General features: G+C 35.7%; 5 protein-coding genes across 5 annotated transcripts; 3 read left to right on the plus strand and 2 right to left on the minus strand.

The window, feature by feature from the left end:
• Positions 1 to 101: 101 nt before the first annotated feature.
• On the minus strand, positions 102 to 792 carry CTRU02_204886 (uncharacterized protein; the record flags this gene model as incomplete). The annotated part of the gene is made up of 4 exons (XM_070204444.1): positions 102 to 350; positions 399 to 602; positions 656 to 708; positions 753 to 792. 4 exons carry the CDS (start codon positions 790 to 792, stop codon positions 102 to 104), a joined length of 546 nt encoding a protein of 181 aa, XP_070061548.1.
• Positions 793 to 9,253: 8,461 nt separating this feature from the next.
• Positions 9,254 to 10,567, plus strand: CTRU02_204887 (Inorganic pyrophosphatase 1; the record flags this gene model as incomplete). The annotated part of the gene is made up of 7 exons (XM_070204445.1): positions 9,254 to 9,379; positions 9,433 to 9,592; positions 9,646 to 9,829; positions 9,884 to 9,944; positions 10,000 to 10,066; positions 10,112 to 10,188; positions 10,238 to 10,567. The coding sequence occupies 7 exons, from the start codon at positions 9,254 to 9,256 to the stop codon at positions 10,565 to 10,567; spliced, it is 1,005 nt and encodes a 334-aa protein (XP_070061549.1).
• Positions 10,568 to 16,272: 5,705 nt separating this feature from the next.
• On the plus strand, positions 16,273 to 17,928 carry CTRU02_204888 (transposase; the record flags this gene model as incomplete). The annotated part of the gene is made up of 1 exon (XM_070204446.1): positions 16,273 to 17,928. The coding sequence occupies one exon, from the start codon at positions 16,273 to 16,275 to the stop codon at positions 17,926 to 17,928; it is 1,656 nt and encodes a 551-aa protein (XP_070061550.1).
• Positions 17,929 to 18,560: 632 nt separating this feature from the next.
• On the plus strand, positions 18,561 to 18,926 carry CTRU02_204889 (uncharacterized protein; the record flags this gene model as incomplete). The annotated part of the gene is made up of 1 exon (XM_070204447.1): positions 18,561 to 18,926. One exon carries the CDS (start codon positions 18,561 to 18,563, stop codon positions 18,924 to 18,926), a length of 366 nt encoding a protein of 121 aa, XP_070061551.1.
• A 327-nt stretch (positions 18,927 to 19,253) lies between these two features.
• CTRU02_204890 (major facilitator superfamily transporter) lies at positions 19,254 to 20,939 on the minus strand (the record flags this gene model as incomplete). The annotated part of the gene is made up of 3 exons (XM_070204448.1): positions 19,254 to 20,441; positions 20,506 to 20,606; positions 20,705 to 20,939. 3 exons carry the CDS (start codon positions 20,937 to 20,939, stop codon positions 19,254 to 19,256), a joined length of 1,524 nt encoding a protein of 507 aa, XP_070061552.1.
• Between the last annotated feature and the right edge of the window lie 345 nt (positions 20,940 to 21,284).

Here is a 21,284-nt window from a genome sequence, read left to right on the forward strand (position 1 = left end):
ACGAAAACCCCAATACCAAGATCCACCACCAGATGTTAGTCTATGAGAGCCGGACCCTTGAGATCATAGATAACCACCGTACGAATGAACCAATCCCCCAATTACTCCTTCTCAATCAGCTGCGGGTTGTGAGAAGAGCCAAGGAAGCTGCCAGAGGTGCCGACACCACGACCAAGCTTGCGACCAGGCGTACGGTCGGGCTGGCGAGCGCCACGGGCGTACGGCTTCCGATAGTTAGAGCGACGGGGAGACTCATTATCATCATCGTTGTCGGAATGGTTGCTACCACCAGACGAATCGGACGAACCATCCTCCTGACCACGGTGAGAGCAACGAGCGCCGTGCGACTGCTAGACGCATTCCGCACACGAGCCATCAGAGAGGGTCCTGAGACGAACACACTCCCGGAATCGAGGAGAGCCAGAGGTCGCACACTTGCTGGCGCAAGCAGGCATCGTACGACCTCGAGACTGAATGATGATCGCGATGAAGTAACTAGAGCGTCGTATGATAGAGGCGACGAACTCTTGAACGCTCATGTTGCCAGTCATACGCACTTCAATGTCGTGCGACGGCAGGGCAAGAGCATTACGTTCATCGTTCTAGACCATGGTTAGAAAACATAAAAGGGAAAAGAAAAAGCACTCGTACGTACGTTGATAGCCAACGAGAGGAGAAAGGCGCGGTTCCCGGGTGAGAAGTCGGAATCTGCAACCAGCGAGCACCATCGTGGTTACGAACGGCAATCGTACCAAGGGGAGTCGGCAACTGCTGAACGTTGGCGAGAGACATGATGAAGATAATAATCGTACGTCGAATGTGAAGAAAAAAAAAAAAGCGTTGAATGAGAATGATTGTTCAACGTACGAAGAGAAGAGAGAAGAAGTGGTGTACGAAGAGGAGAAAAGGTAAGTAAGAGGAAAAGAAGAAAAGACGCGTTTTTATCATTTCAATACGGAAAGTTCTGCCTAAGTAGGCAGGAAAAAAAAAAAAAACAAGAAAAAGTGAGGTGAAGCAATAGAGGAAGGCACGTAGGACACGCGACTTACTCAACCGACAAGAGAGGAAGGCGTACGAGACGACTTCCTACATTTACCCTTACGACACATATTAATCAAGTAAAGCTATTACGAACTGGAATAGCGCAACCTAATTGGACAAAGGATAGGCACGTACGGTCATAAAAAGAAAAGTTGTGAGTGTTGGAATAACGATAATCACATGACCGTACGACAAGGCTGTCACAGGCAAAGGGGTGTATAGGTGGCATGACTAGCACCTGTAACACCTAAATGTCTGAGGAAGGGATCATGGTTTATTACCTGTCATGCACGACTCGTGTCTAGGTATGGACAGAGATATATCTGTTCGTACGGAAGGCAACATCTAGTTAGGAAAGGTAATCACGGAAAATAGAATCTTTGGTTCACCCTACATTTATGACAGTACGATCGTACAGAGAGCCCATTCAACAGCCTTAGTATAAGTTTAATAACTAGCAGAACGATAATAGACTTTATAATAACTAGAATAATACTTAACAAAGTACTTTTTATAGATAATATAGCAAACCTATAAACCTTAGTATTACTACTAAGAGTAACGATAAGAAACCTTAGAACCCTAAGTACTATAATTACGAAAAAATAAGATATATTGCTAAAGACTATAGATAACCTAAGAAGCTTAACTAGAAGCTAGTACCTAAGCAAACTAAGCAAGCTAGTATAGTAACTAAGATACCTTACGTATCCTTATCGTAGATAGGATGCTATGACGATAAATGCCTTATATACTTTAGTAATAAAGAAATAATAAGATACTAGCCTACTAGCAAAACCCTTATAATAGCCTCCTAGGCTAATAGTAAGATAATTAGAAAAACTACTAAATAACTTAACAAGATACTACGAGTATAATAACTTAAACCTATAGGCCTGTTAGCCTTATATATTACCTTAAGGCAAGCTACTTATAATAATCTTATAAGTTATGATAAAGAAACCTAATAAAGTATAAGTTTAACGCGAAATAAATCGAATTAGGGAATTCGAAAACGAAGAAGATTCGGATAAGGAACCTAAACATTAGCATAACCCCCTAACTAAATAATAAATCCTTAGTCTTACTAGCAACTAGACGTTCGGAGAAGGAGAAGATTTACTTTACGATTTAGATAAACCTCGTAACGTTACTTGCTAACATACTTAGACAGAGATCGCCTATAGGCTTACCCTTAGTATAGACGATACTAGCTTTAAAAAGAAACCTAAGAAAGATAATACCTCCGAACGTATTATATATAAGTAAGTAAATTAGTATAATAATAAGCAATTTATCAAACTTTATAACGTAATAAATATAAGACCTAGGACGTACTATACCTTGCAACTTAGGATCGAAGATTACCCCTACCTTAGAATTATAAACTTAAGCTATCGCTACCTCTTTTAGGCCTAGTATTTTTTCGACTATTATAAGACGTATATAAAAGAAAAATATAAATACTACTTCTAACCTAGGAAATACGATAATACCCCCTTATAAAACGTCATACTGCTTATACTTTTATAAGGTAGGAACTTAGGAAGTTCGATAGTAATATCGCTATATTTACCCCTAGCTAATAATACTTTATAAGGTATACTTATAATAAAAATATAAAGTAGGAAGAATGTCGAATAGACGAATGCCTTATCTACGTAACTTAAAAGGCAAAAGCCTATAGACTTTTATAAGAAGGATTAAGCCTCCTAAGGCTCTGATTCTAGGAAAACCGCTTTACGAAGGCATAACGAGAAAGGAAGTATATTACTTACCTAAGACAACTAAAATAGTTAAAAAACTAGACTTACTTATTAATAAAAAACCAAGATAAGTAATAACGATAAGGTTTATCTATCTAGTATCCCTAGACTAGAAAGTATACTTATAACTTATAGTTACTATTAACGATATAATAACTATCATGCTTATTAATAGTAAAGCCGAAATAAATTTTATATTACCTTAAGTAATAAACCGACTATAACTACTATAGTAGAAGAAGGAATATATATACTAGCTTAGCAATATAGAAGGAGAATAAGTTTAGTACGAAGGAGGAATTATTAAAAACAAGACTATACCCCTCGAGATAAGTTACCTAGATCGAAACGAATAACTCTAATTCGATATTACTAAACTTAGTATATACGATATTATATTAGGAATACTATAGCTTAAGAAGAATAACTTATAAATAGATTAGAGAATAAGCTAACTTTATTAAGATAATAACGATCTAGTTTTTAAATAGCCTTATAAAACCTAGGCTTTAAATAGATCTATCTAGCAAGGAATAGTAAAACGATATATCTACTACCTTAAGGTAAAAGAAGCTATATTACGACTATTAAAGCAAATAGATCTCGAACGAAAAGACGATCCCCTTCTATCTATCTTAGAAGAATATAGAGTCTACGAAAAACTCTTCGTAGCCGAACTAGAAACCAGACTACCTAAATATATAAACTTCGATTACGAAATCCTTATTAAGGAGGGGAAGAAACCTAAGTTTAGCAAAATTTATAAACTTAACCTAATAGAAATAAAAGCCTTTAATAAATACCTTGACGAAAACTTTAAGAAAGGCTATATTAGAGAATTAATATTACTAATAGGAAGCCTAATCTTATTCGTATTAAAAAAGAACGGAAAACTACGACTTTATATTAACTACCGAATGCTTAACGAAATAACGATTAAAAATCAATACTTACTACTATTAATCGAAAAACTATAATAACCTTTCTACAAAGCTAACTACTTTACGATACTAAACCTTAAAGGTGCTTATAACCTTATTAGAATAAAGCAAGGAGAAGAATAAAAGACTACTTTTAAAATACGTAGAGAATATTTCGAATACCTTGTTATGCTTTTCGGTCTTACTAATACCTTAACTACTTTCTAAAATATAATTAATTAAGTTCTTAAGAAATATATAGATATCTTCGTAGTCGTCTACCTTAACGATATCCTTATCTTCTTACTAACGATAGAATAATATAAAAAGTATATATACCTCGTACTTTAAGCCTTCTAAGATGCTAAACTCTTAGTTAAACCTAAGAAAAGTATATTTTATACCTAAGAAGTAGAATACCTTAGATTTACTATTACTCTCGGATATATTAGTATGTTTAAAAAGAAAGTTTAAGCTATTAAAAAATAGCTAATACTGATAAACCTTAAGGAAGTTTAAAGATTCCTCGGATTTATTAATTTTTACCGAAAGTTTATTAGACTTTACGGAAAATTCAACATACCCCTTATAAATCTTAGTAAAAAAGACTAACTATTTAAATAGAAAGAAAAATAGGAAACTACTTTTTAAATAATTAAAGACTATATTACTAGCAAACTAGTCTTAATAATTCCTAACCTACTAGAATAATTTAAAGTAGAAATAGATGCTTTAGATTTTATATTAAGAGTATAATTATCTTAATAAGACTTAGAAGGATGCCTATACCCCTATAGCTTCTTCTTACGTAAGCTTTGCGGATTAGAACTTAACTACTAGATCTATAATAAAGAACTTATAGTAATTATCGAAGTATTTAAGGAATAGCAACCTTAACTTTTAAAAACTATTTACTAAGTACTTATATATATAGATTATAAGAACCTAGCCTACTTTACTACTTCGAAAGAACTTAATAAATAATAAATTAGATAGTTAGAATTCTTCTTAGAATTTAATTTCCGAATTATCTATTAGAAAGGATTAGAGAATAGTAAGGCTAATACCCTTAGCTGATAACTAGACTATAATATCCTAGTATTAAATAAGACCTAGGTAATTCTTAAATATAACGAGAATAAAGACCTTATGCCTATTATAAAACTCTTGATAATAGCTAGACGATCTAGTACTAGCTCGACTAGCAAACTAGACGATAAAGTAATTATAGAGTTTTACGCTCGGCTAGCATACGGTTACTAAGGAATTATAAAAACCTAGAAACGACTATAATAATAATATAGAGAAAAGGTTACTAGAGAACGTATCGTAATAGTAATTAAGAATTATAAGGTTTGCTTTAAAAGCAAACTAGCTTAATACTAACCTTATAGATTGTTATAACCTTTGCCTATACTATAAACCGCTTAGTATTTTATATTACTCGACTTTATTATTAAACTATTAAAGTCTTAAGAACCCCTTACGGGAGTCTACTTTAATAGCGTTCTTATTATCGTCGATAGACTTACGAAGTATACCTACTTTATCTTATATAAGGAAATAAGTAACGCCGAAGAATTTGCTTATATATTCCTTAAGTATATTATCGCTAATTACGGAATACCTAAGGAAATTATATTAGATAGAGATAAGATCTTTACTTCTAAATTTTAGAAATTAATTATATCGTAACTTGGTATTAAGTAAGTAATATCTACCGTATTTTACTTATAAACCGATAGATAAATAGAAAGAGTTAACTAGATCTTCGAAACCTACTTCTATGCCTATATTAATTATAACTAAGATAATTAGGTAGTACTCCTACTAATAGCCTAATTTACTTATAATAGCATAATTAGAGAAAGTATTAAGGAATCCCTCTTCTACCTTAACTACGGATTTAAACTAACTGCTTATAGAAAACCTTAAGCTAGCTTAGTAGTACTTAAGGCTATCGTTATAGTTAAATAAATCAAGGATATCTAAGATAACGTATATAAAGAACTTAAATTCGTATAATAACGAATAACGAAATTTAGTAATAAACGAAGGATTAAGGGATTAACCTTAAAAGAAGGAGATAGTACCTACTTTATACAGCGAAATATTAAAATAAAACAACCGAACGACAAACTAGATTTTAAAAAACTTAGACTTTTTAAGATCTTCCGAAAAGTTTTACTAGTTAATTATAAACTTAACCTACCTAATATAATAAAGTATTTTCTAATATTTTATATTTTACTATTCGAACTAGTATTATAAGGATTATAGATAAATAACCTTATTATTATAAAAGATAATAAACTAAAGTATAAAGTCGAACGAATTATTAACTACCTTAAAAAACTAAAAAGATATTAATACCTTATTAAGTAGAAAAGATATAGTTACGAAGATAATATATAGGAACTAGCTAAGAATATTACTAATATAAAAGACAAACTTATAACCTACTAGTAATAATACTAAGAATAAGAAACGATATTAATAGCGCTAGCGATAATAGCCTTAATAAATACTACTAGTTACTAGCGTATTAAGTAACCTTATAAGTATATACGACTAATAATAGAAGTAAATAGACTATAATAAGGAAAACTATTTATTTACTTAAGAATATTAGAAAGTAATTAAAAACTATTAGAAGATACTAACTACGAATCCCTTAATAAAAGGCTAAGATTTATAAACTCTTTACTAATACTAAAACTTGCTTAATCCGGATTATTCTCTATACTTTAAAACTAAAGATTACTAACTATATTACTTTTATAAGTATTTAATATAGGAAGAATATCGTCTTTTTTTAACTTTTATATCCTTTGAGAAAACGTCTCTATATATTATTCTTTTACTTTCTTCCGAATCGCGCGGATCCGCGACAATCGACTAGCCGCTTTAGCTACCTCGGCTTAAACCTATGCTAACTTTTCATAAAGATCTAGCAGTATATTACTAGCCTACTCCTCCTTCTCTTCCTACTCCTAACGCTAATCGCTTAGCCTTTTTATTACGACTAATTAGCATATATATAAGCATATAAACGCTACGAAGACTTACGACTAGACGCTATTACGAGACTATTATAAAGACGTTTTAGGTTTCTATAACCTTAATAAGTTTTTACGCCTTCTACTATCTAATATATATACTTTATATAGAAGTAGTAAGTATACGGTATAACGTCGTTAGAACTAAAGCGATAAAAAACGTCTTTATAAATAGAACGAAATACCGACTTAGATTATTTCGATTTTTAAATACAACCTAACATAGTATTAGTATTATAAGTAAATCGGGAAGCATGATTAATAGATCCCTAACCTAAGACTAACGACTTACTTATATTAAGTCTTAAGGATAAGACCTTTAGAAAGGGGACTTAATATTACGACTTATAAATAAGGATAATAGCTAAACAACCTACTTAGACGTTAGGCGGTTATAATAAGATATTTATACTATAGAATTATAAAAATAATAAGGATTTACTTAGAAATAGAAGAACTATAGTATAAGTTACGTAATAATAAGATAAGAGATTAGATCCGTATGCTAAGAATACGGAGTCCGTCCTTAGCATATACGGGATCCGTATAAACGAGGAATAGACCTTGTTAAGATTAAGAATAGTAAAACAAATAAAAGGTACTATTCAGACTTATATATAGTATAACCTAAGCTTGACTTATAGTCAGACTTCTATAGCTTTTTAGCAATCAACTTTGTATTTATCTTCAAGATACTTTCAGCTTACCTTTACTACGAATACTTGTTGAGCCTAAGATTGATCACCTTAGCCTCTGACTACCGATCTACGACACAGCCTACGACCTACGAACCAGACTTACGACACGACAATACTGTTTACTAGCGTCAATCCCTAACTTCTGTTAGCAGACCCTACTGTCGGATAGCTGACCGTAACAGGCACATATCAATCAGGCTTGAAAGGGTGTAAAAGAGCAACTTAATTCTGAAAGGGAGGATGTGTGTGGCAAAGCACATAGTTACAAGTTTACGATGTGCGTTTCATGTGACTTACGAAAACGCACCCGCTCGGTGTGTACGGTAACGTTGATACTATCATCACAGATCTTCAGTTCTAGGAGGGTAGATGACAAATGCCTTGGATAGATCATCAAAGCACCTCGCCTTGAAATGTCTTGAGCACAGTCAGAGCGAGAATCGTGGCATAAAACCAAAGCACGCGCAAGAACAAATCTCTTATCATTTTTTCTGGTCTCTCAAATCATGTAGTAACGCTTTACAGTCGTCTGTTTCATCAGTTCCAACATTCTGGGCATAGCTTAAAAATGTTTTATGGGTCAGGGGAATATGGCTCATTGCTCGAAGGCATGAGCAATTATGTTTTTCTCCCAACATGTTAGCAAGCCAACTAGGTATAAGTTTTCTGCTCTCGCTAACATCTCTTCCTCCCAAATCTTAGTGTTAATTAGAGCATACATTAGAAACTATGAATTATCAGATTATAGATACTCGTAAGTTGGCTAGGCTGTCAACTTGGCCACTATTAGACAACACGTAAGTCGACCCAGTTTTCTAGAAACCTTCGCCCGCCATTATAGGGTTATATGAAACTAGGCCATTGGACCCAGATTTAGCAATCTACGTAAACTTGTGACTTGTAGCTTAGCTAGTTCGGTATTTGACTCACTGCTAAGTTTCATGAAGAGCAAAGGTATTGAAAGACTACTTATCTTATAAGCCAAAACGTAAAGTGTCTAGTAACTACGAGTGATAGGTTGTGTGTTGGATACTTAGGCTGATGTGTGCTAAGACCTGTTGCCAGGAACTTCCATTCTCGCAAGCCTGCACTTTGAAATCTCTTTCGTTTCTTCCATGGTCATACTCTAGTTGGGTCCTTAGGAAATCTCAAAAATTACCTGAGTAGGCCGCTGGCTATTGCTCTATTCTCATTAGTAAGCTATTTGCAAAATAACAGTAGCGAAAATTGATACGTCATATAAATAACCACCGCTGAAATATTAGTGCACAGGTATATTTTGCTGCGAATCGATGTTGTCCGGGAAATTATGTCACTGAAAATCATTTATTCCCAGTTCCTGTTAATCAACTTGCACAATCCATTGCTTGAGTACATCCCTTTATGCTGCACGTTATTCCTCCTGTTATCTAACCAATCAACGCAGTGCAGCAAACTGACCACGTGCGCCACCGTCGATTGTTATTGGTCTTGTATCACTGCCCTGTACTGCAGGTTTCTTGGCATCCCACACTAGTTCTTGGACCATGAGCATCCAGACAAGGGACATCACCCAATGTCGCGTGAGTATTAACTCACGCTTATTCCTGAAGTGAGTTTCCTGTCATTATTTCACAGGAAACGTTGAGTACCCCCACAGCTCAATGTCATTGTTTTGGTTTCTTTTATCGTGGCTCTTGGCGGCTCTCGGTTTGATTTAAAGCTTGGGTCGACTGCATCAGAAGTAACCACAGGCACATTTTATTCTTAGATTTACTCTATCAAGAACAATGGCTTCCCTTATACATGTTTCTATCCTAGTGGCGACGTTGCATCTTTCCATAGCAGCGACGCTCAACCGGACCTTTGATTACAATTCTCTTAGCTTAAGGGAAGTCGGCGCCCGTAATACTCTGGTAAGGATACAAGCTAACCCTTTGGCAACCCCCTTTGCTAACCCTGCTTGAAGGAATGGCGAATGTGGCTTGAGAAAAATGGCGATCCAATCTCGTTTTGGCACGACGTACCTTTGTGGCCGGACGAGAGGGAGAAGCAGATTATCAACGTTGTTGTTGAGATTCCTCGTTGGGAAGATGGGAAAATTGAAATTAAGCGGACTGAACCTTTAAGTACGTTTTTCTTAATTAATTTATACCTTGGAACTCTACTGACACTGTGAAAGATCCTATTTTCCACAATGACCGGAACGGAGCCGTGCGTTTTGTCGAAAGCGTCTGGCCACATAAATCTTACCCGTTTTTGTATGGATCTATCCCCCAAACGTGGGAGAGCCCCAATGAGCCCCACAACTTTACTGGTTTTCCGGGAGACAACGATCCGATTGACTTTTTTGATATTGGCCAAGAGTGCGTCACTCTTTATCCATGTCGAGGTATATCTGAGAACTTACTTCTACGCAGCATTGGATACACGGGCCAGATAAAACAGGTGAAAATTCTTGGCGGGCTGGCTCCTAACGATGTATGTATAACTGAGGAGTGAAGAAACATTTGATACTAACCTCTGCTGTTTTTAGGGCGGGGAAACAGACTGGAAGTTACTCGTCATTGATATCCGCGACCCTCTGGCACGCCTGGTCGACTGTAAGTTTTAGTACACGGTCATGAAAATCAGCCACTTTTGTAATTGTGCTGACAAATCAGCTTGGGAGGATGTTGACAAGTATCGCCCCGGAACCACCAAGGCTTTCCGAGATTGGTTCACTGTACGTACCCGTTCATCATCAATCTGACGTTTCTGACTCCATATTTTAGTACTACAAGGTCGCCCGCGGAGATGGGGTTATTCCCATAATTGGAGATTCTTACCAAGGCGTCGAATTCATCACAGAAGTTCTGGAGAGAGGTCATAGATACTGGCAGGGCTTGATAAATGGTGATGTCAACACCGGTAAGATCAACTATAATCAGACCTCGAGCCCGAAAGCCAGCATTAGTTTTGTCAGCAAATGCGAAACGGCACAAAAATTCGACATACCTGCAGAAAACCGGACCGCACCCAAAGCCAAAAAGCCTGATATGTACGACCAGTGGTACTATTTGGACAAAGATTTCGCTTTGATCAATGTTCCGGGATCTGTTTAGAACCTGAAAGTTGTTTACTGTAATAGATCTTCAACGCCATGTACTTTAATCACTTAATGTGTAGTGCTTTTAGAGGAACTCAAAATATCATTTGGACCTCGGCCTCCTGACTGGTCTGTTCCCTAGGTCTCTTACAACTACGGGTCAAGAGTCTGTTTACAGCAAAGCGCCACACAAAAGGAACCCCCAAAATTCCCTTTTGCCACTGGAAAGTCTCAGAAATGCAAAAGTGACACGCAATTAAAGGGCGGTTCGCGGAATATTATGTGCGCACTATTGAGTATCCTAGCCCCCAAAAATGATGATTTGGCCGTGGGTACAAGCTGGACGAATTCGGCAGTAGCCCAGTGGATGAAAAAAAACTTCTGACACTTGCATTGTAGGCCTAGGACGTTCAACTGCCTTCTCTATTCAAAAGCTACTCTCAAGCATGACTCTCATCATACTTGCCAATATGAAAGCGCAACACTTCCAACCTCCAAGTTGACATAGTTCAACTCATCACGGTAGTTCAAAGGCATAGGCGTATCATCTTCTCTTAATGTCTTGTCATTCGTATGGCCAGGGTTCCGTCATGACGCAGATCTGCTTCTCAGTTAATATAGGTACATAACTCGATAATAAACTGCTCTATAATATTCGTATTCAAGCTTTCAGGGGCAATGCAATCCCCAACTTTACTTACTCAAATGCTCCGAGGGTATAGTCAAGGCGACCATTAGGGGGGGGGGATAACCTGACCAATTACCTACTTATTTTATGATTTATAAGGCTACCCTGAGATCAGCTGACCATAGTTAGCTAGTTAGCTATAGTTAGGTTGAAATTCCTTAGCGCGGTTTAAAACCTTACCCTTAACATACTTTTTATAAGAACATACGATATTTAAACGCTTCTAAATCCGTTCCGAATCGATTTATAATAGCTCTTTAATCGATTAAAAATCTCTTCCCTCGCCTAGAAGGAATAAGTCCTTTATTAAAACCTACTAGTCTTGATATAGAAGCTAAAGAAGACTTAAATCTTTACTATTAACTACTAGCCTAAGCCTAGTCTAGCTTATTAGTAAATAAGGAGGTAGGGATATATAAGAACGACTTTAGAATTAGTTCTAAATCGATTTAGGATTAACTTAAAACCGATTTAGAAATACTTTTAATACTTATTTTATTAAAAGCAACCTATTCTAAGCATAATAGCCTTAGGGATATTTATATACTTACTTAAAAAGTAATCTTTCTACTTATATTTATAGAATATCTAGAAATAAGTAAGAATAAAGTCTTTTATATTATTAATATAAAGACTTTAAATAAGGAGGATATTAAATCGCCTTAGAGAATAGTAAACGAATTACTTTTAAATCGATCCGGGATCGATTCTAAACTATTTTAAAACTAATTATATTATAGATTTAGTATAACTATGCTTAGCAATTCCTACTAAAACAGACGACTTTAGCATTCTTTTAAAATACTATTTATTTACGTTTAACTTATACTTATATAAGTAAAAAGGTATATTTTTATTTCGATTAAAATCTTCTATACTAAAAGTATTAGAAAGTTACCTTAGAAATCTTATAAAGTATTAAAGTATTATAAATAGAGGTATTACAATATAATCTTAAACGGAAAGTAGTTTCGTAAGTATTTAGAATCGATTCTAGATGGGTTTAAAACCTTTTTAAAAATAATATACTAATCCTTATAAATAGATAGGTATAAGTATAAATAAAACGTTTCTAATAATATACCGCCTACTAACCGTTTATAAAAAGATATAGTCTTAAAGTAGTTAATATAGAGTATAAAGTAAAAAGCCTTTCTAAATAGATTAGGAATTAATTTAAAACTAATTCGGAATTACTTTAGTATATTTTAGGAACTTCCTAGATTATAGCCTACTATATCTACTAGTTATAAAGTCTCTAAAGAGAAAACTATTATATTAGCTTTCCTTTAATCAAATTCTAACTATATTTACTTTTAATTAAAACTCCATTTTAAAGGGGAAGTATAGAAGAAAGCTTTTTTATTAATAGCTATTATCTTTTTACTAGTAATAAGAAGAGAATTATACGATATAGTAAGTAAATTAGTATCGAATCGATTCTAAATAGGTTCCTAACTAATTCTAAATTAATCTAGACGCTAATTATATCGTTCTTAAAATAATTCTTTAAATTACGTATTTAGTAAAATAAAACTTCTAAGTCTTACTTAATCTAGAAGCTACCTTAGTTATTTTTCTAACTTCTTATAAGGTCTATTTATATCTATTACTATTATTAGTTAAAGCCTTAGCTAGTATTATATCTAGGTTATAATAGGTAGTCTAGAAGATTAATTAACCTAGAATAAGGTTAAGTAAGAATCCTTTTAAAATCGTTTCTAAACCGATTTAGAACTAATCTAGTATTAATTCTAGATATATTCCTATAATCTTATAAACTTTAGGAATTCTATAATATTTATAATAACTAGACTATTATAAGCGTTTATTAAAGTCTAGTAAATATAGACTTTTTACGCTTAATTATTTATAAATAAGAAGTAATTAGCTTTCTAGCAGGCTATTTACGTCTAGCGATTTAGTATAAATACTAATATGCTTAAACTAAGCGTTAAATTTAGGTATAAAGTAATTCTAAATCGGTTTTAAGTAGGTTTAATACTAATTTACTTATAATATATTTAGTATTTTAATAATAACGGCAATATATACCTATATATTATATTTTATATAAAGCAAGCTAAATTATAAAAGAAAAAAGCTTTTAATACTTTCTAAGTAGATATAAACTATAAATATCTAGCTAGAAAGGAGGAAGTTAAGGTTATTTAGAGATAGTATAATTCGATATCTTTAAAAGTATATAATCGCTTCTAAATCGATTTAGAATAGATTTTTAATAGATTCCTAACTATTTTAGCAATTCTACTTATCTAAGTTTTTACTAATTCTAAAAGTATAGAAATATATTAATAGATATATATAATTATGTTTAAACTACTTTATAAGAAATTTAGATAAAAAGTTAAGTAGAAATACCTTTATAGTAAGGGTCTACTAAGTATTATAGTTAATTAAGACTATAAAAACCTTATTAGTATAGGTTTTTAATAGTTTCTAAACCGATTTAGAACCGATTTATAACTAATTATCTAGGGTTTAGGAAATATCTATCTTTAGAATATAACCTAAAGCATAGACTATAAGCATAGCAGGTTAAACGCTTTATATACTTCTATTTAATTTATTTCTAACGAGGGATTAAGGTATACTATATAGAAGACTATAGCCTTAACTCTCTATAGAATTAAATATATAGCCTACTATTCTACTATTCCTTAGAAGACTATTTTGCTTTATATTAAGCATTTAAGAGTAAGGATTAATTCTATATCGCTTCTGAATCGCTTTAGAATTACTTAGGAACTAATTTACTTAGCTAAACCTTAAATAAAAGTATAAGCTTAATATAAAGCTTGAAAAATAATTATAGCTAGACTTAATTAGAACTATTCTAAAATCCCCTTATTAGATTAAAGTTAATTTATACTTAATATAAATACTATTAAGGTTTTATATAAAGCCTTATATACTTAGAGTAATCGGTATTTACTATTACTTATATATATTTAGAAGTAAGTTTAGAATCCCTTCTAAATTGATTCGGAATTAGTTTAGAATACGTTAAGAACTAATTTAAAAATACTTAGATATATAGAATACGATCGCTATCTTTTAGAATAAGATATAGTATTTATAATACTAAAAATCTAGCTTTCTTAGAAAGATATTTCTATTATTAGCTATTATAATATAGCTATAAGTCGTTTACGTAAGTTAAAAATACTTTAATATTTATTAATAATTATTTCTAAATTATTTTAAAACTTAAATACTAACGCTAGAGGGAATCCTGTAAGCAACTAGATAATAAACGTATTAAAAGGCTTTTATTAACCTGACTTTTTACGTCTAGTCTTTTAAGGGGTATTAATTTAAAAAGTCTATCCTTAATTCCGAATCGATCCCGAAGTCTTTTAAAAGCGATTCGGAATCGATCCCCTCGTCTTTCCTATACTTTATCTTCTAAGGTTATTAAGTTAAATACTTTCTAAAGAATATCTATTTCTAACTTAAGAAACGAAATTAGATAAGGATAATAAGATAACTTTAACTTATAAAAGCAAAGTCTAGAATTAAAAGAAAAGCAATTAAAATTAAAAGTAAGAAAACTTCTAGTTAAAAAATAAAAGCTTAAACTATAAGAAAAGGAACTAAAGTTAGTAAAGTAGTAGAGAAGGTTAGGACTTTAATAGTATATAGGATAAGTAGAGAATCGATTCTAAATTACTTCTATATTGATTTAGAAATACTTTTTTTAAAAAAAAGCTTAAAAACCGAACGCCCTAGGTATTTATAAAGAATTAATTTTAAAACGGTTTTAAAACGGTTTTAAAAAAAGTCTTAAACTAGTTTTAAACCGATCTTAAATTGATTTAAGCCTTATCTTCTTTATTATCCTTAAAGCAAGCCTAGACCTTATATTCTTAATTACGAAAGGTAGGAAGATATTCTAAATCGATTCGTAATTAGTTTTAAACTATTTTAAGACTAATTCTAAACTTACTAGTATTATAAATAGTAGTATAGTAAGTATATTTACTTTTAGTAAAGAAGCTAGTAGCGTAACGTATTTTAGTAAAGTTAATTTATTATAAAATCGATTTAGAATAAGTTTTAAAAAGATTCTAGATTAATTAAGAATTACTTACTATAGTTTAGTTACTTTACTTACGCGTAAGCATAGTAAGAAAAGGAAGAAGAGTCTATACCTTCTATTTTTTAGAAAGAGTTTATAACTTGCTATTATTATAAACGTTAATAGTAATACCGTAAATATAGTTATAAAATTCTATTTATAATTAGTTTAAAACTAGTTTAGAATTAGTATAGAATTAGTTTAGAATTACTTACTAGCTATATTATTATTCTTTTCGACGGAGTTTACGCTAGACTTACGACTCTTAACTTTAGCTAAAACCTTATTAAGCTTATACTTCTTAATATAGTTTTTAAGGTTTGACTTACTTAAGAACTACTTTATCTAATCGATTTAAAATTAGTTTTAAACTAATCTAAAACTAATTCTAAATTACTTTAGTATATATAATACTACTAGATCTACTACCTTAGCAGTAGTAGAGTTTGCTAGGGGTAAGCTTGTCTTCGCTAGCTTAAATCGATTTAAAACTATTTCTAAATCGTTATAAAATCGCTTTTAAATTACTTACCTTATTAAACTCGAAGGGAGGAAGATCCTCTATATAGTAGTTCTTACCGCCTTAGAGAAGACCTTCTTTATAAGTCTTATAATCGTCTTAATTCTAAATTAGTTCTAAATCGATCTTAAACCGATTCTATTATACTTATAGAATCCTTATATAAAGGCATAATATCGGATTTCTAAACTAATTCGGAAGTAATTAGGAATCGGTATGCTAGGGGGGGGGGTGTATACGATTTGAAAAGGTTACAGAGGGAAAAAGAAGAGAATCAGAATAGAATAAGGATTTAAATATTAATATAGGGTAACGTACATGATAAGCGAGTGAGACAGACAAGCGAGTGAGACAGTAAACCGCGACCGTCGCACCTTGACGCGACCGGCACCTTTTCCTCTACAATAAATCATGGAATCAGCTAGTATTGAAAGAAGGTTACAAATTGCCCTTCAAGCAATGAGAAATGACCCAAAACTTAGTGCTCGGGCCGCAGGTGCACTCTATACAGTCAGTCACGCAACATTAAGCCGGCGACTAAAGGGAATAGTCTCACGACGCGACAGCATGCCTAATTCACGGAATTTATCAGATTTAGAAGAGAAGACAATAGTTGAGTATATTCTCGACCTAGATGCGCGATCATTTCCTCCCCGGCTGAGTGGTGTGGAAGAAATGGCTAATCGACTTCTCGCAGAGCGCGACGCGCCTCCAGTTGGGAAGCGCTGGGCTTCTAATTTCGTCAAGCGACAACCACAGCTTAGGACGCGTTTCTTTCGCAAGTATGACTATAAGAGAGCTCAATGCGAAGATCCAGAGGTGATTCGTGGCTGGTTTTCGCTTGTGAAGAATACAATTGCGAAGTATGGTATTGCTGATGCTGATATCTACAACTTTGATGAGACCGGCTTTATGATAGGCGTTATTGCTTCTGGAATGGTTGTTACAAGTGCTGAAAGGCGTTCAAATACGAAGATGACACAGCCTGGCAATAGGGAATGGGTTACAGTTATCCAGGCTATTAATTCCCAAGGGGAGAGCATCCCGCCATACATCATCGTTGCAGGCCAGTATCACCTCTCAAGCTGGTATACAGAAACCTCTCTTCCGGGCGATTGGGCTATTGCAACGTCTGAAAATGGATGGACAACAAACGAGAGAGGTATTGACTGGATCAGACACTTCGACATTTATACAAAACCACGTACGTCTGGGAAATATCGCCTCCTCGTTGTTGATGGTCATGAAAGTCACCACTCCGCAGCCTTCGAGCTCTTTTGTCAAGAAAACAACATTATTACACTGTGCATGCCGGCTCACTCGTCTCATCTACTTCAACCCTTAGATGTTGGTTGTTTTCAGCCGTTAAAGAATGCCTACGGTCGGCAAATTGAGAATAAGATGCGGCGAGGCACAACCCATATCTCGAAGGAAGATTTCTTTGCAGCATTTCACGAAGCTTTTAAGCAGTCTTTTACGAGGAAAAATATCCAGGGAGGTTTCCGAGGAGCTGGACTTGTCCCTTTGAATGCAGAAAGTGTTCTCTCAAAGCTGGATGTAAAGTTCCGAACGCCAACGCCTGAGGAGGGGGTCCCTCAGACACCAGACCCTTGGATCTCTAGGACGCCGAGCAACCCAAGCGAAGCAAGATCACAGTCTACTTTTATTAAGAGTCGAATCTCACGCCACCGAAGCAGCTCTCCAGCATCAATTTATAGTGCTGTGAGTAAGCTAGCCAGAGGGACAGAAGGACTAGGGCATCGGGTAGCATTACTAGAGTCAGAGGTTCAAATCCTTCGAGAGGAGAATGCAATATTAAGTCGGCGTCGAAGGGCTAAGAAAACACGTCTACAGAAAGGAGGAAGTCTTACTATATCTACTGGAGAGGATATACAGTCGCAAAGAGAGGCAGACACGCAACTACAAGAGGAAACGCGACGGAGTAGTGGTCGCAAAGTGAGGTCTGAGACGACTCATCGTCGGTGTGGCGTATGCGGGAATACAGGCCACAACGCGAGAACATGTCAATTTATTGAGGAAACATCCGAAGAACAGGAATCCGAGTAGTATTAATCAATCTAAGATTTCTTGTTATAGATTTCGATATTATTGTCGCGAAGGTCTGGTTTACTGTCTCACTCGCTTGTCTGTCTCACTCGCTTATCATGTACGTTATATACCCTAATCAATAGTAAGACGTAATTAGTAACTAGTCTATATACCTAACCGATTAAAAATTCTATAGTTAAGTAAACCTACTTTACCTTAATATAGCTAATTATAAAATTAGTCAGATAGACCTATAATTTATTTAAATAAGTAGGTAATTGGTCAGGTTATCCCCCCCCCCCCCCCATGGTCGCCTTGACCACACCCTCAATGCTCCACCATACGAAAACAAATTCCCCGGTTGGATGTTAGCAAGTGGGCTGTTATGCCTGATAAACCTAAAGAAATTGAATGTCATCATGTGTTGTTATAGGACTAGTTTTCTTACCTGTGTAAACTGTCAAAGCCATGTGGGCGTGCCGTACACCCGGGCCTGCATAGAACTTCATCTCCATAGGTTCCGGCAACGGCACGTAATAGGAGCGTGCGGACATTAAGAAGGAAACATAAGTACTGCTGAGGAACCCTCACCGAAATTTTCAGCGCATTCCCATCAAACATTCGAAATTTTTAAAAACCCTTTTCCCAAGATGATCATCTCAATTCGCATTGGAATCTTGGCATTTGCGACTATCGCCGATGCCGCTCTATCAGTTAGACCTAGCACAACACTGACTCAGAGTGGCTGCACGACAACAGTCACAGAATTCGACCCTGGGTTTACTGGTGACTACAAGCCTACGAGCACGATAACTATTTTCAACAAAACAATCACCATTACGAAGCCTACAGATTGTCACGGTTGTGACTCCATAACAACCACGGTGGAACCAGCACCTTTCTGGGGTGGCATAGGACCTCAGATTGAAAAGGTTATTTTTGTCTATGCGACAACACCAACAACCGTAACGACCCTTGCATGTGCGACCTCAACAGTAAAACCTGATGATCCATGAACCATGGGTCTTGTTGAACACGGCTGTAGAAAATGAGACGAAAACCTCTACCAAGTTTGGGTATCTGTGGTCACATATTGGTGTTTCGACCTAGGTTTGGATTTAAAATTTCCGGTTAGTACGACAGCAAGTGTAGCAATCGCCTTGCCTTCGTCAATAAATCTTTTCAATAAAGCTCAACATCAACAACCTGTTGCTAATTTTCTTTTTTTAAATATGCCTCCTTTATGGACAGTTACTATAATACGGTCAATGTCTCGAGTGGCCTACTGGCAGCTTCCGCGTTACAAGTGAGAATCAAAATGATCCACAAAATAACTCTCAGAGCTAGATTGCAAAACGAAATCTAGGGCTCTTCTCTCCCATAGCTTCAATCTCTTCCTCCGTCTTGCCTTCCATTAAGTAGTCTTGCTTTCCTTCATCTCTCAACTTGTTCTGCCTTCGGAAATGCATATGAAGTATAACATTGAGAGCGAAAGAAAAAACCAGCATACCCATGCTGGCAGCGTATCCCGTTGCAAAGCTGTTACTGTCGGCAAATAAAAAGGGAGCAGCAACTCCGGAAGAATTTCCAATGGTAAGATGCATTCCCGTTGAAAATGCACGCTTGCCATACCGGGGATTGTTTGAAGGAACCCAGGCAAACGAGATGCCAGCTGAAGTAAAAATGCCGATTGACACGAAAAAGGTACCAGCATAAGAAACAGCGTTACCCTTCTCGGCGATGAGCATCCCGTAGCCCACAATCGATGAGACGATAGAACCCATGACAAAATAACCTCGACGTTGGGTAAGGTCACTCAAACGAGCACAAGCCACATATACGATGGCGCCAACAGCGTAAACCGGGACCGTCATTGCTTGTACTTCAGTCGCATTCCATTGTCCAAGGCCATGAATGATCGTTGGAAGGAACACGACAAAAGAGTAGAGCATGGTCAACATGGGAAACAGGGCAAAGCAGTAAGCCCACGTTGTCCAGTCTCTGATGCCATCTTTGACATCGTCCCATTCCATCTCCCGAAGGTTCCTGGCCCGGCCAATTTGTTGCTCATGAATGCGCACCAGGTTGCGTTTGTCCTCATCGGAGAGAAATTTCGCCGTTTCAGGGCTGTTGGGAAGAACAAACGGAATGACAAATCCAGTAACGATAGTTGGGAGACCATTAATGAGAATGATCCACCTCCACGCGCTCCAACCAGCCGTGCCATCCATAAAGCTGATTCCGTATGCGACAAGACCTCCTGCCACACCAGATGCTGCAGCAGTCCCGTAAAAGTAGGCGATTCTTAAGGCGAGGCTTCGACGGCTATAGAACATAGAAAGGTACAGGACTACGCCAGGAAAGAAACCTGCTTCAAAAAGACCGAGAAGAAGACGGCACGCAACAAGAGCAGCAAAGTTTTGCACAAAAGCGCTGAAAGTTGCAACCAACCCCCAACAAAGGGTCAAGCCAGCAAGGTATCTAGCGGGTTGGAGACGCTTAATGATCATGTTTGACGGTGCTTCAAACAACTGCAAATTCCGAAAAGTCAGCTAGACATTGGTATTGTAGATATTCATATTAAACTCGACTTACACAATATGTAATAAACAAGACAGAGACTGCGAGCTGAAACTGTCCCCCTTGAAGGTTTAAGTCCTTCTCCATTTTGAAAAGACGTGCATTGCCGATATTAACTATACGTATGATGGTTAAAATATGTCAAAGAGCCCAGTCAATTCCCATAACCGCTGGGCGCTGGGCGCTTCCAGTTGCGCAAATGTAGGATTCATACCTCGGTCCATCATGTTCATCAAATAAACCCACATGACCATTGGAACGATACGATAATCGAGCTTTCGTAGAACAGCACGCTCAGTCGCTTTGTCAACAATGTCACTATCGGTATTAAAAGCCTGCTCCACGGTTTCAACCTGGCCAGACGAGGCGTCCGAGTTCTGAGGCCAAGATGCCTTCTCCTCGGCAGTTGCTGCCTTCTGTGAGTCGGGCATACCGCCGTTGGTCGCCATATTGGACAATGTTGTCTGTGACAATCTTGAAGAGTAAAATAATTAAGAGAAGCTGGACTTGGCTAAAAGGTAACACAGATGAATAATGACTGGTAAAGAGCACAGTCAATAGGAAATGAAGGCTGTGGGTTCTAGTGCAAAGAATCGTCTGTGGGAATGCCAGGTATTTGAGATCAACTTAAGGAACGAGATGAATGAGGGCGATACGCGTTGAAATCGTGCCAAGTAGCAACATAGTGCCAAGGTGCGGACATACGGGGGATGAACACCTGGTCCAACGGGTCAAAAAGATTTGTTATCCCAATCCCTGCGCGCCCATGTAGACACTCGGACATCCGTTTCCCC

The sequence above is a fragment of the Colletotrichum truncatum genome (assembly GCF_014235925.2).
Source record: "Colletotrichum truncatum strain CMES1059 chromosome Unknown Contig_0003, whole genome shotgun sequence".
Lineage (NCBI taxonomy): Eukaryota > Fungi > Ascomycota > Sordariomycetes > Glomerellales > Glomerellaceae > Colletotrichum > Colletotrichum truncatum.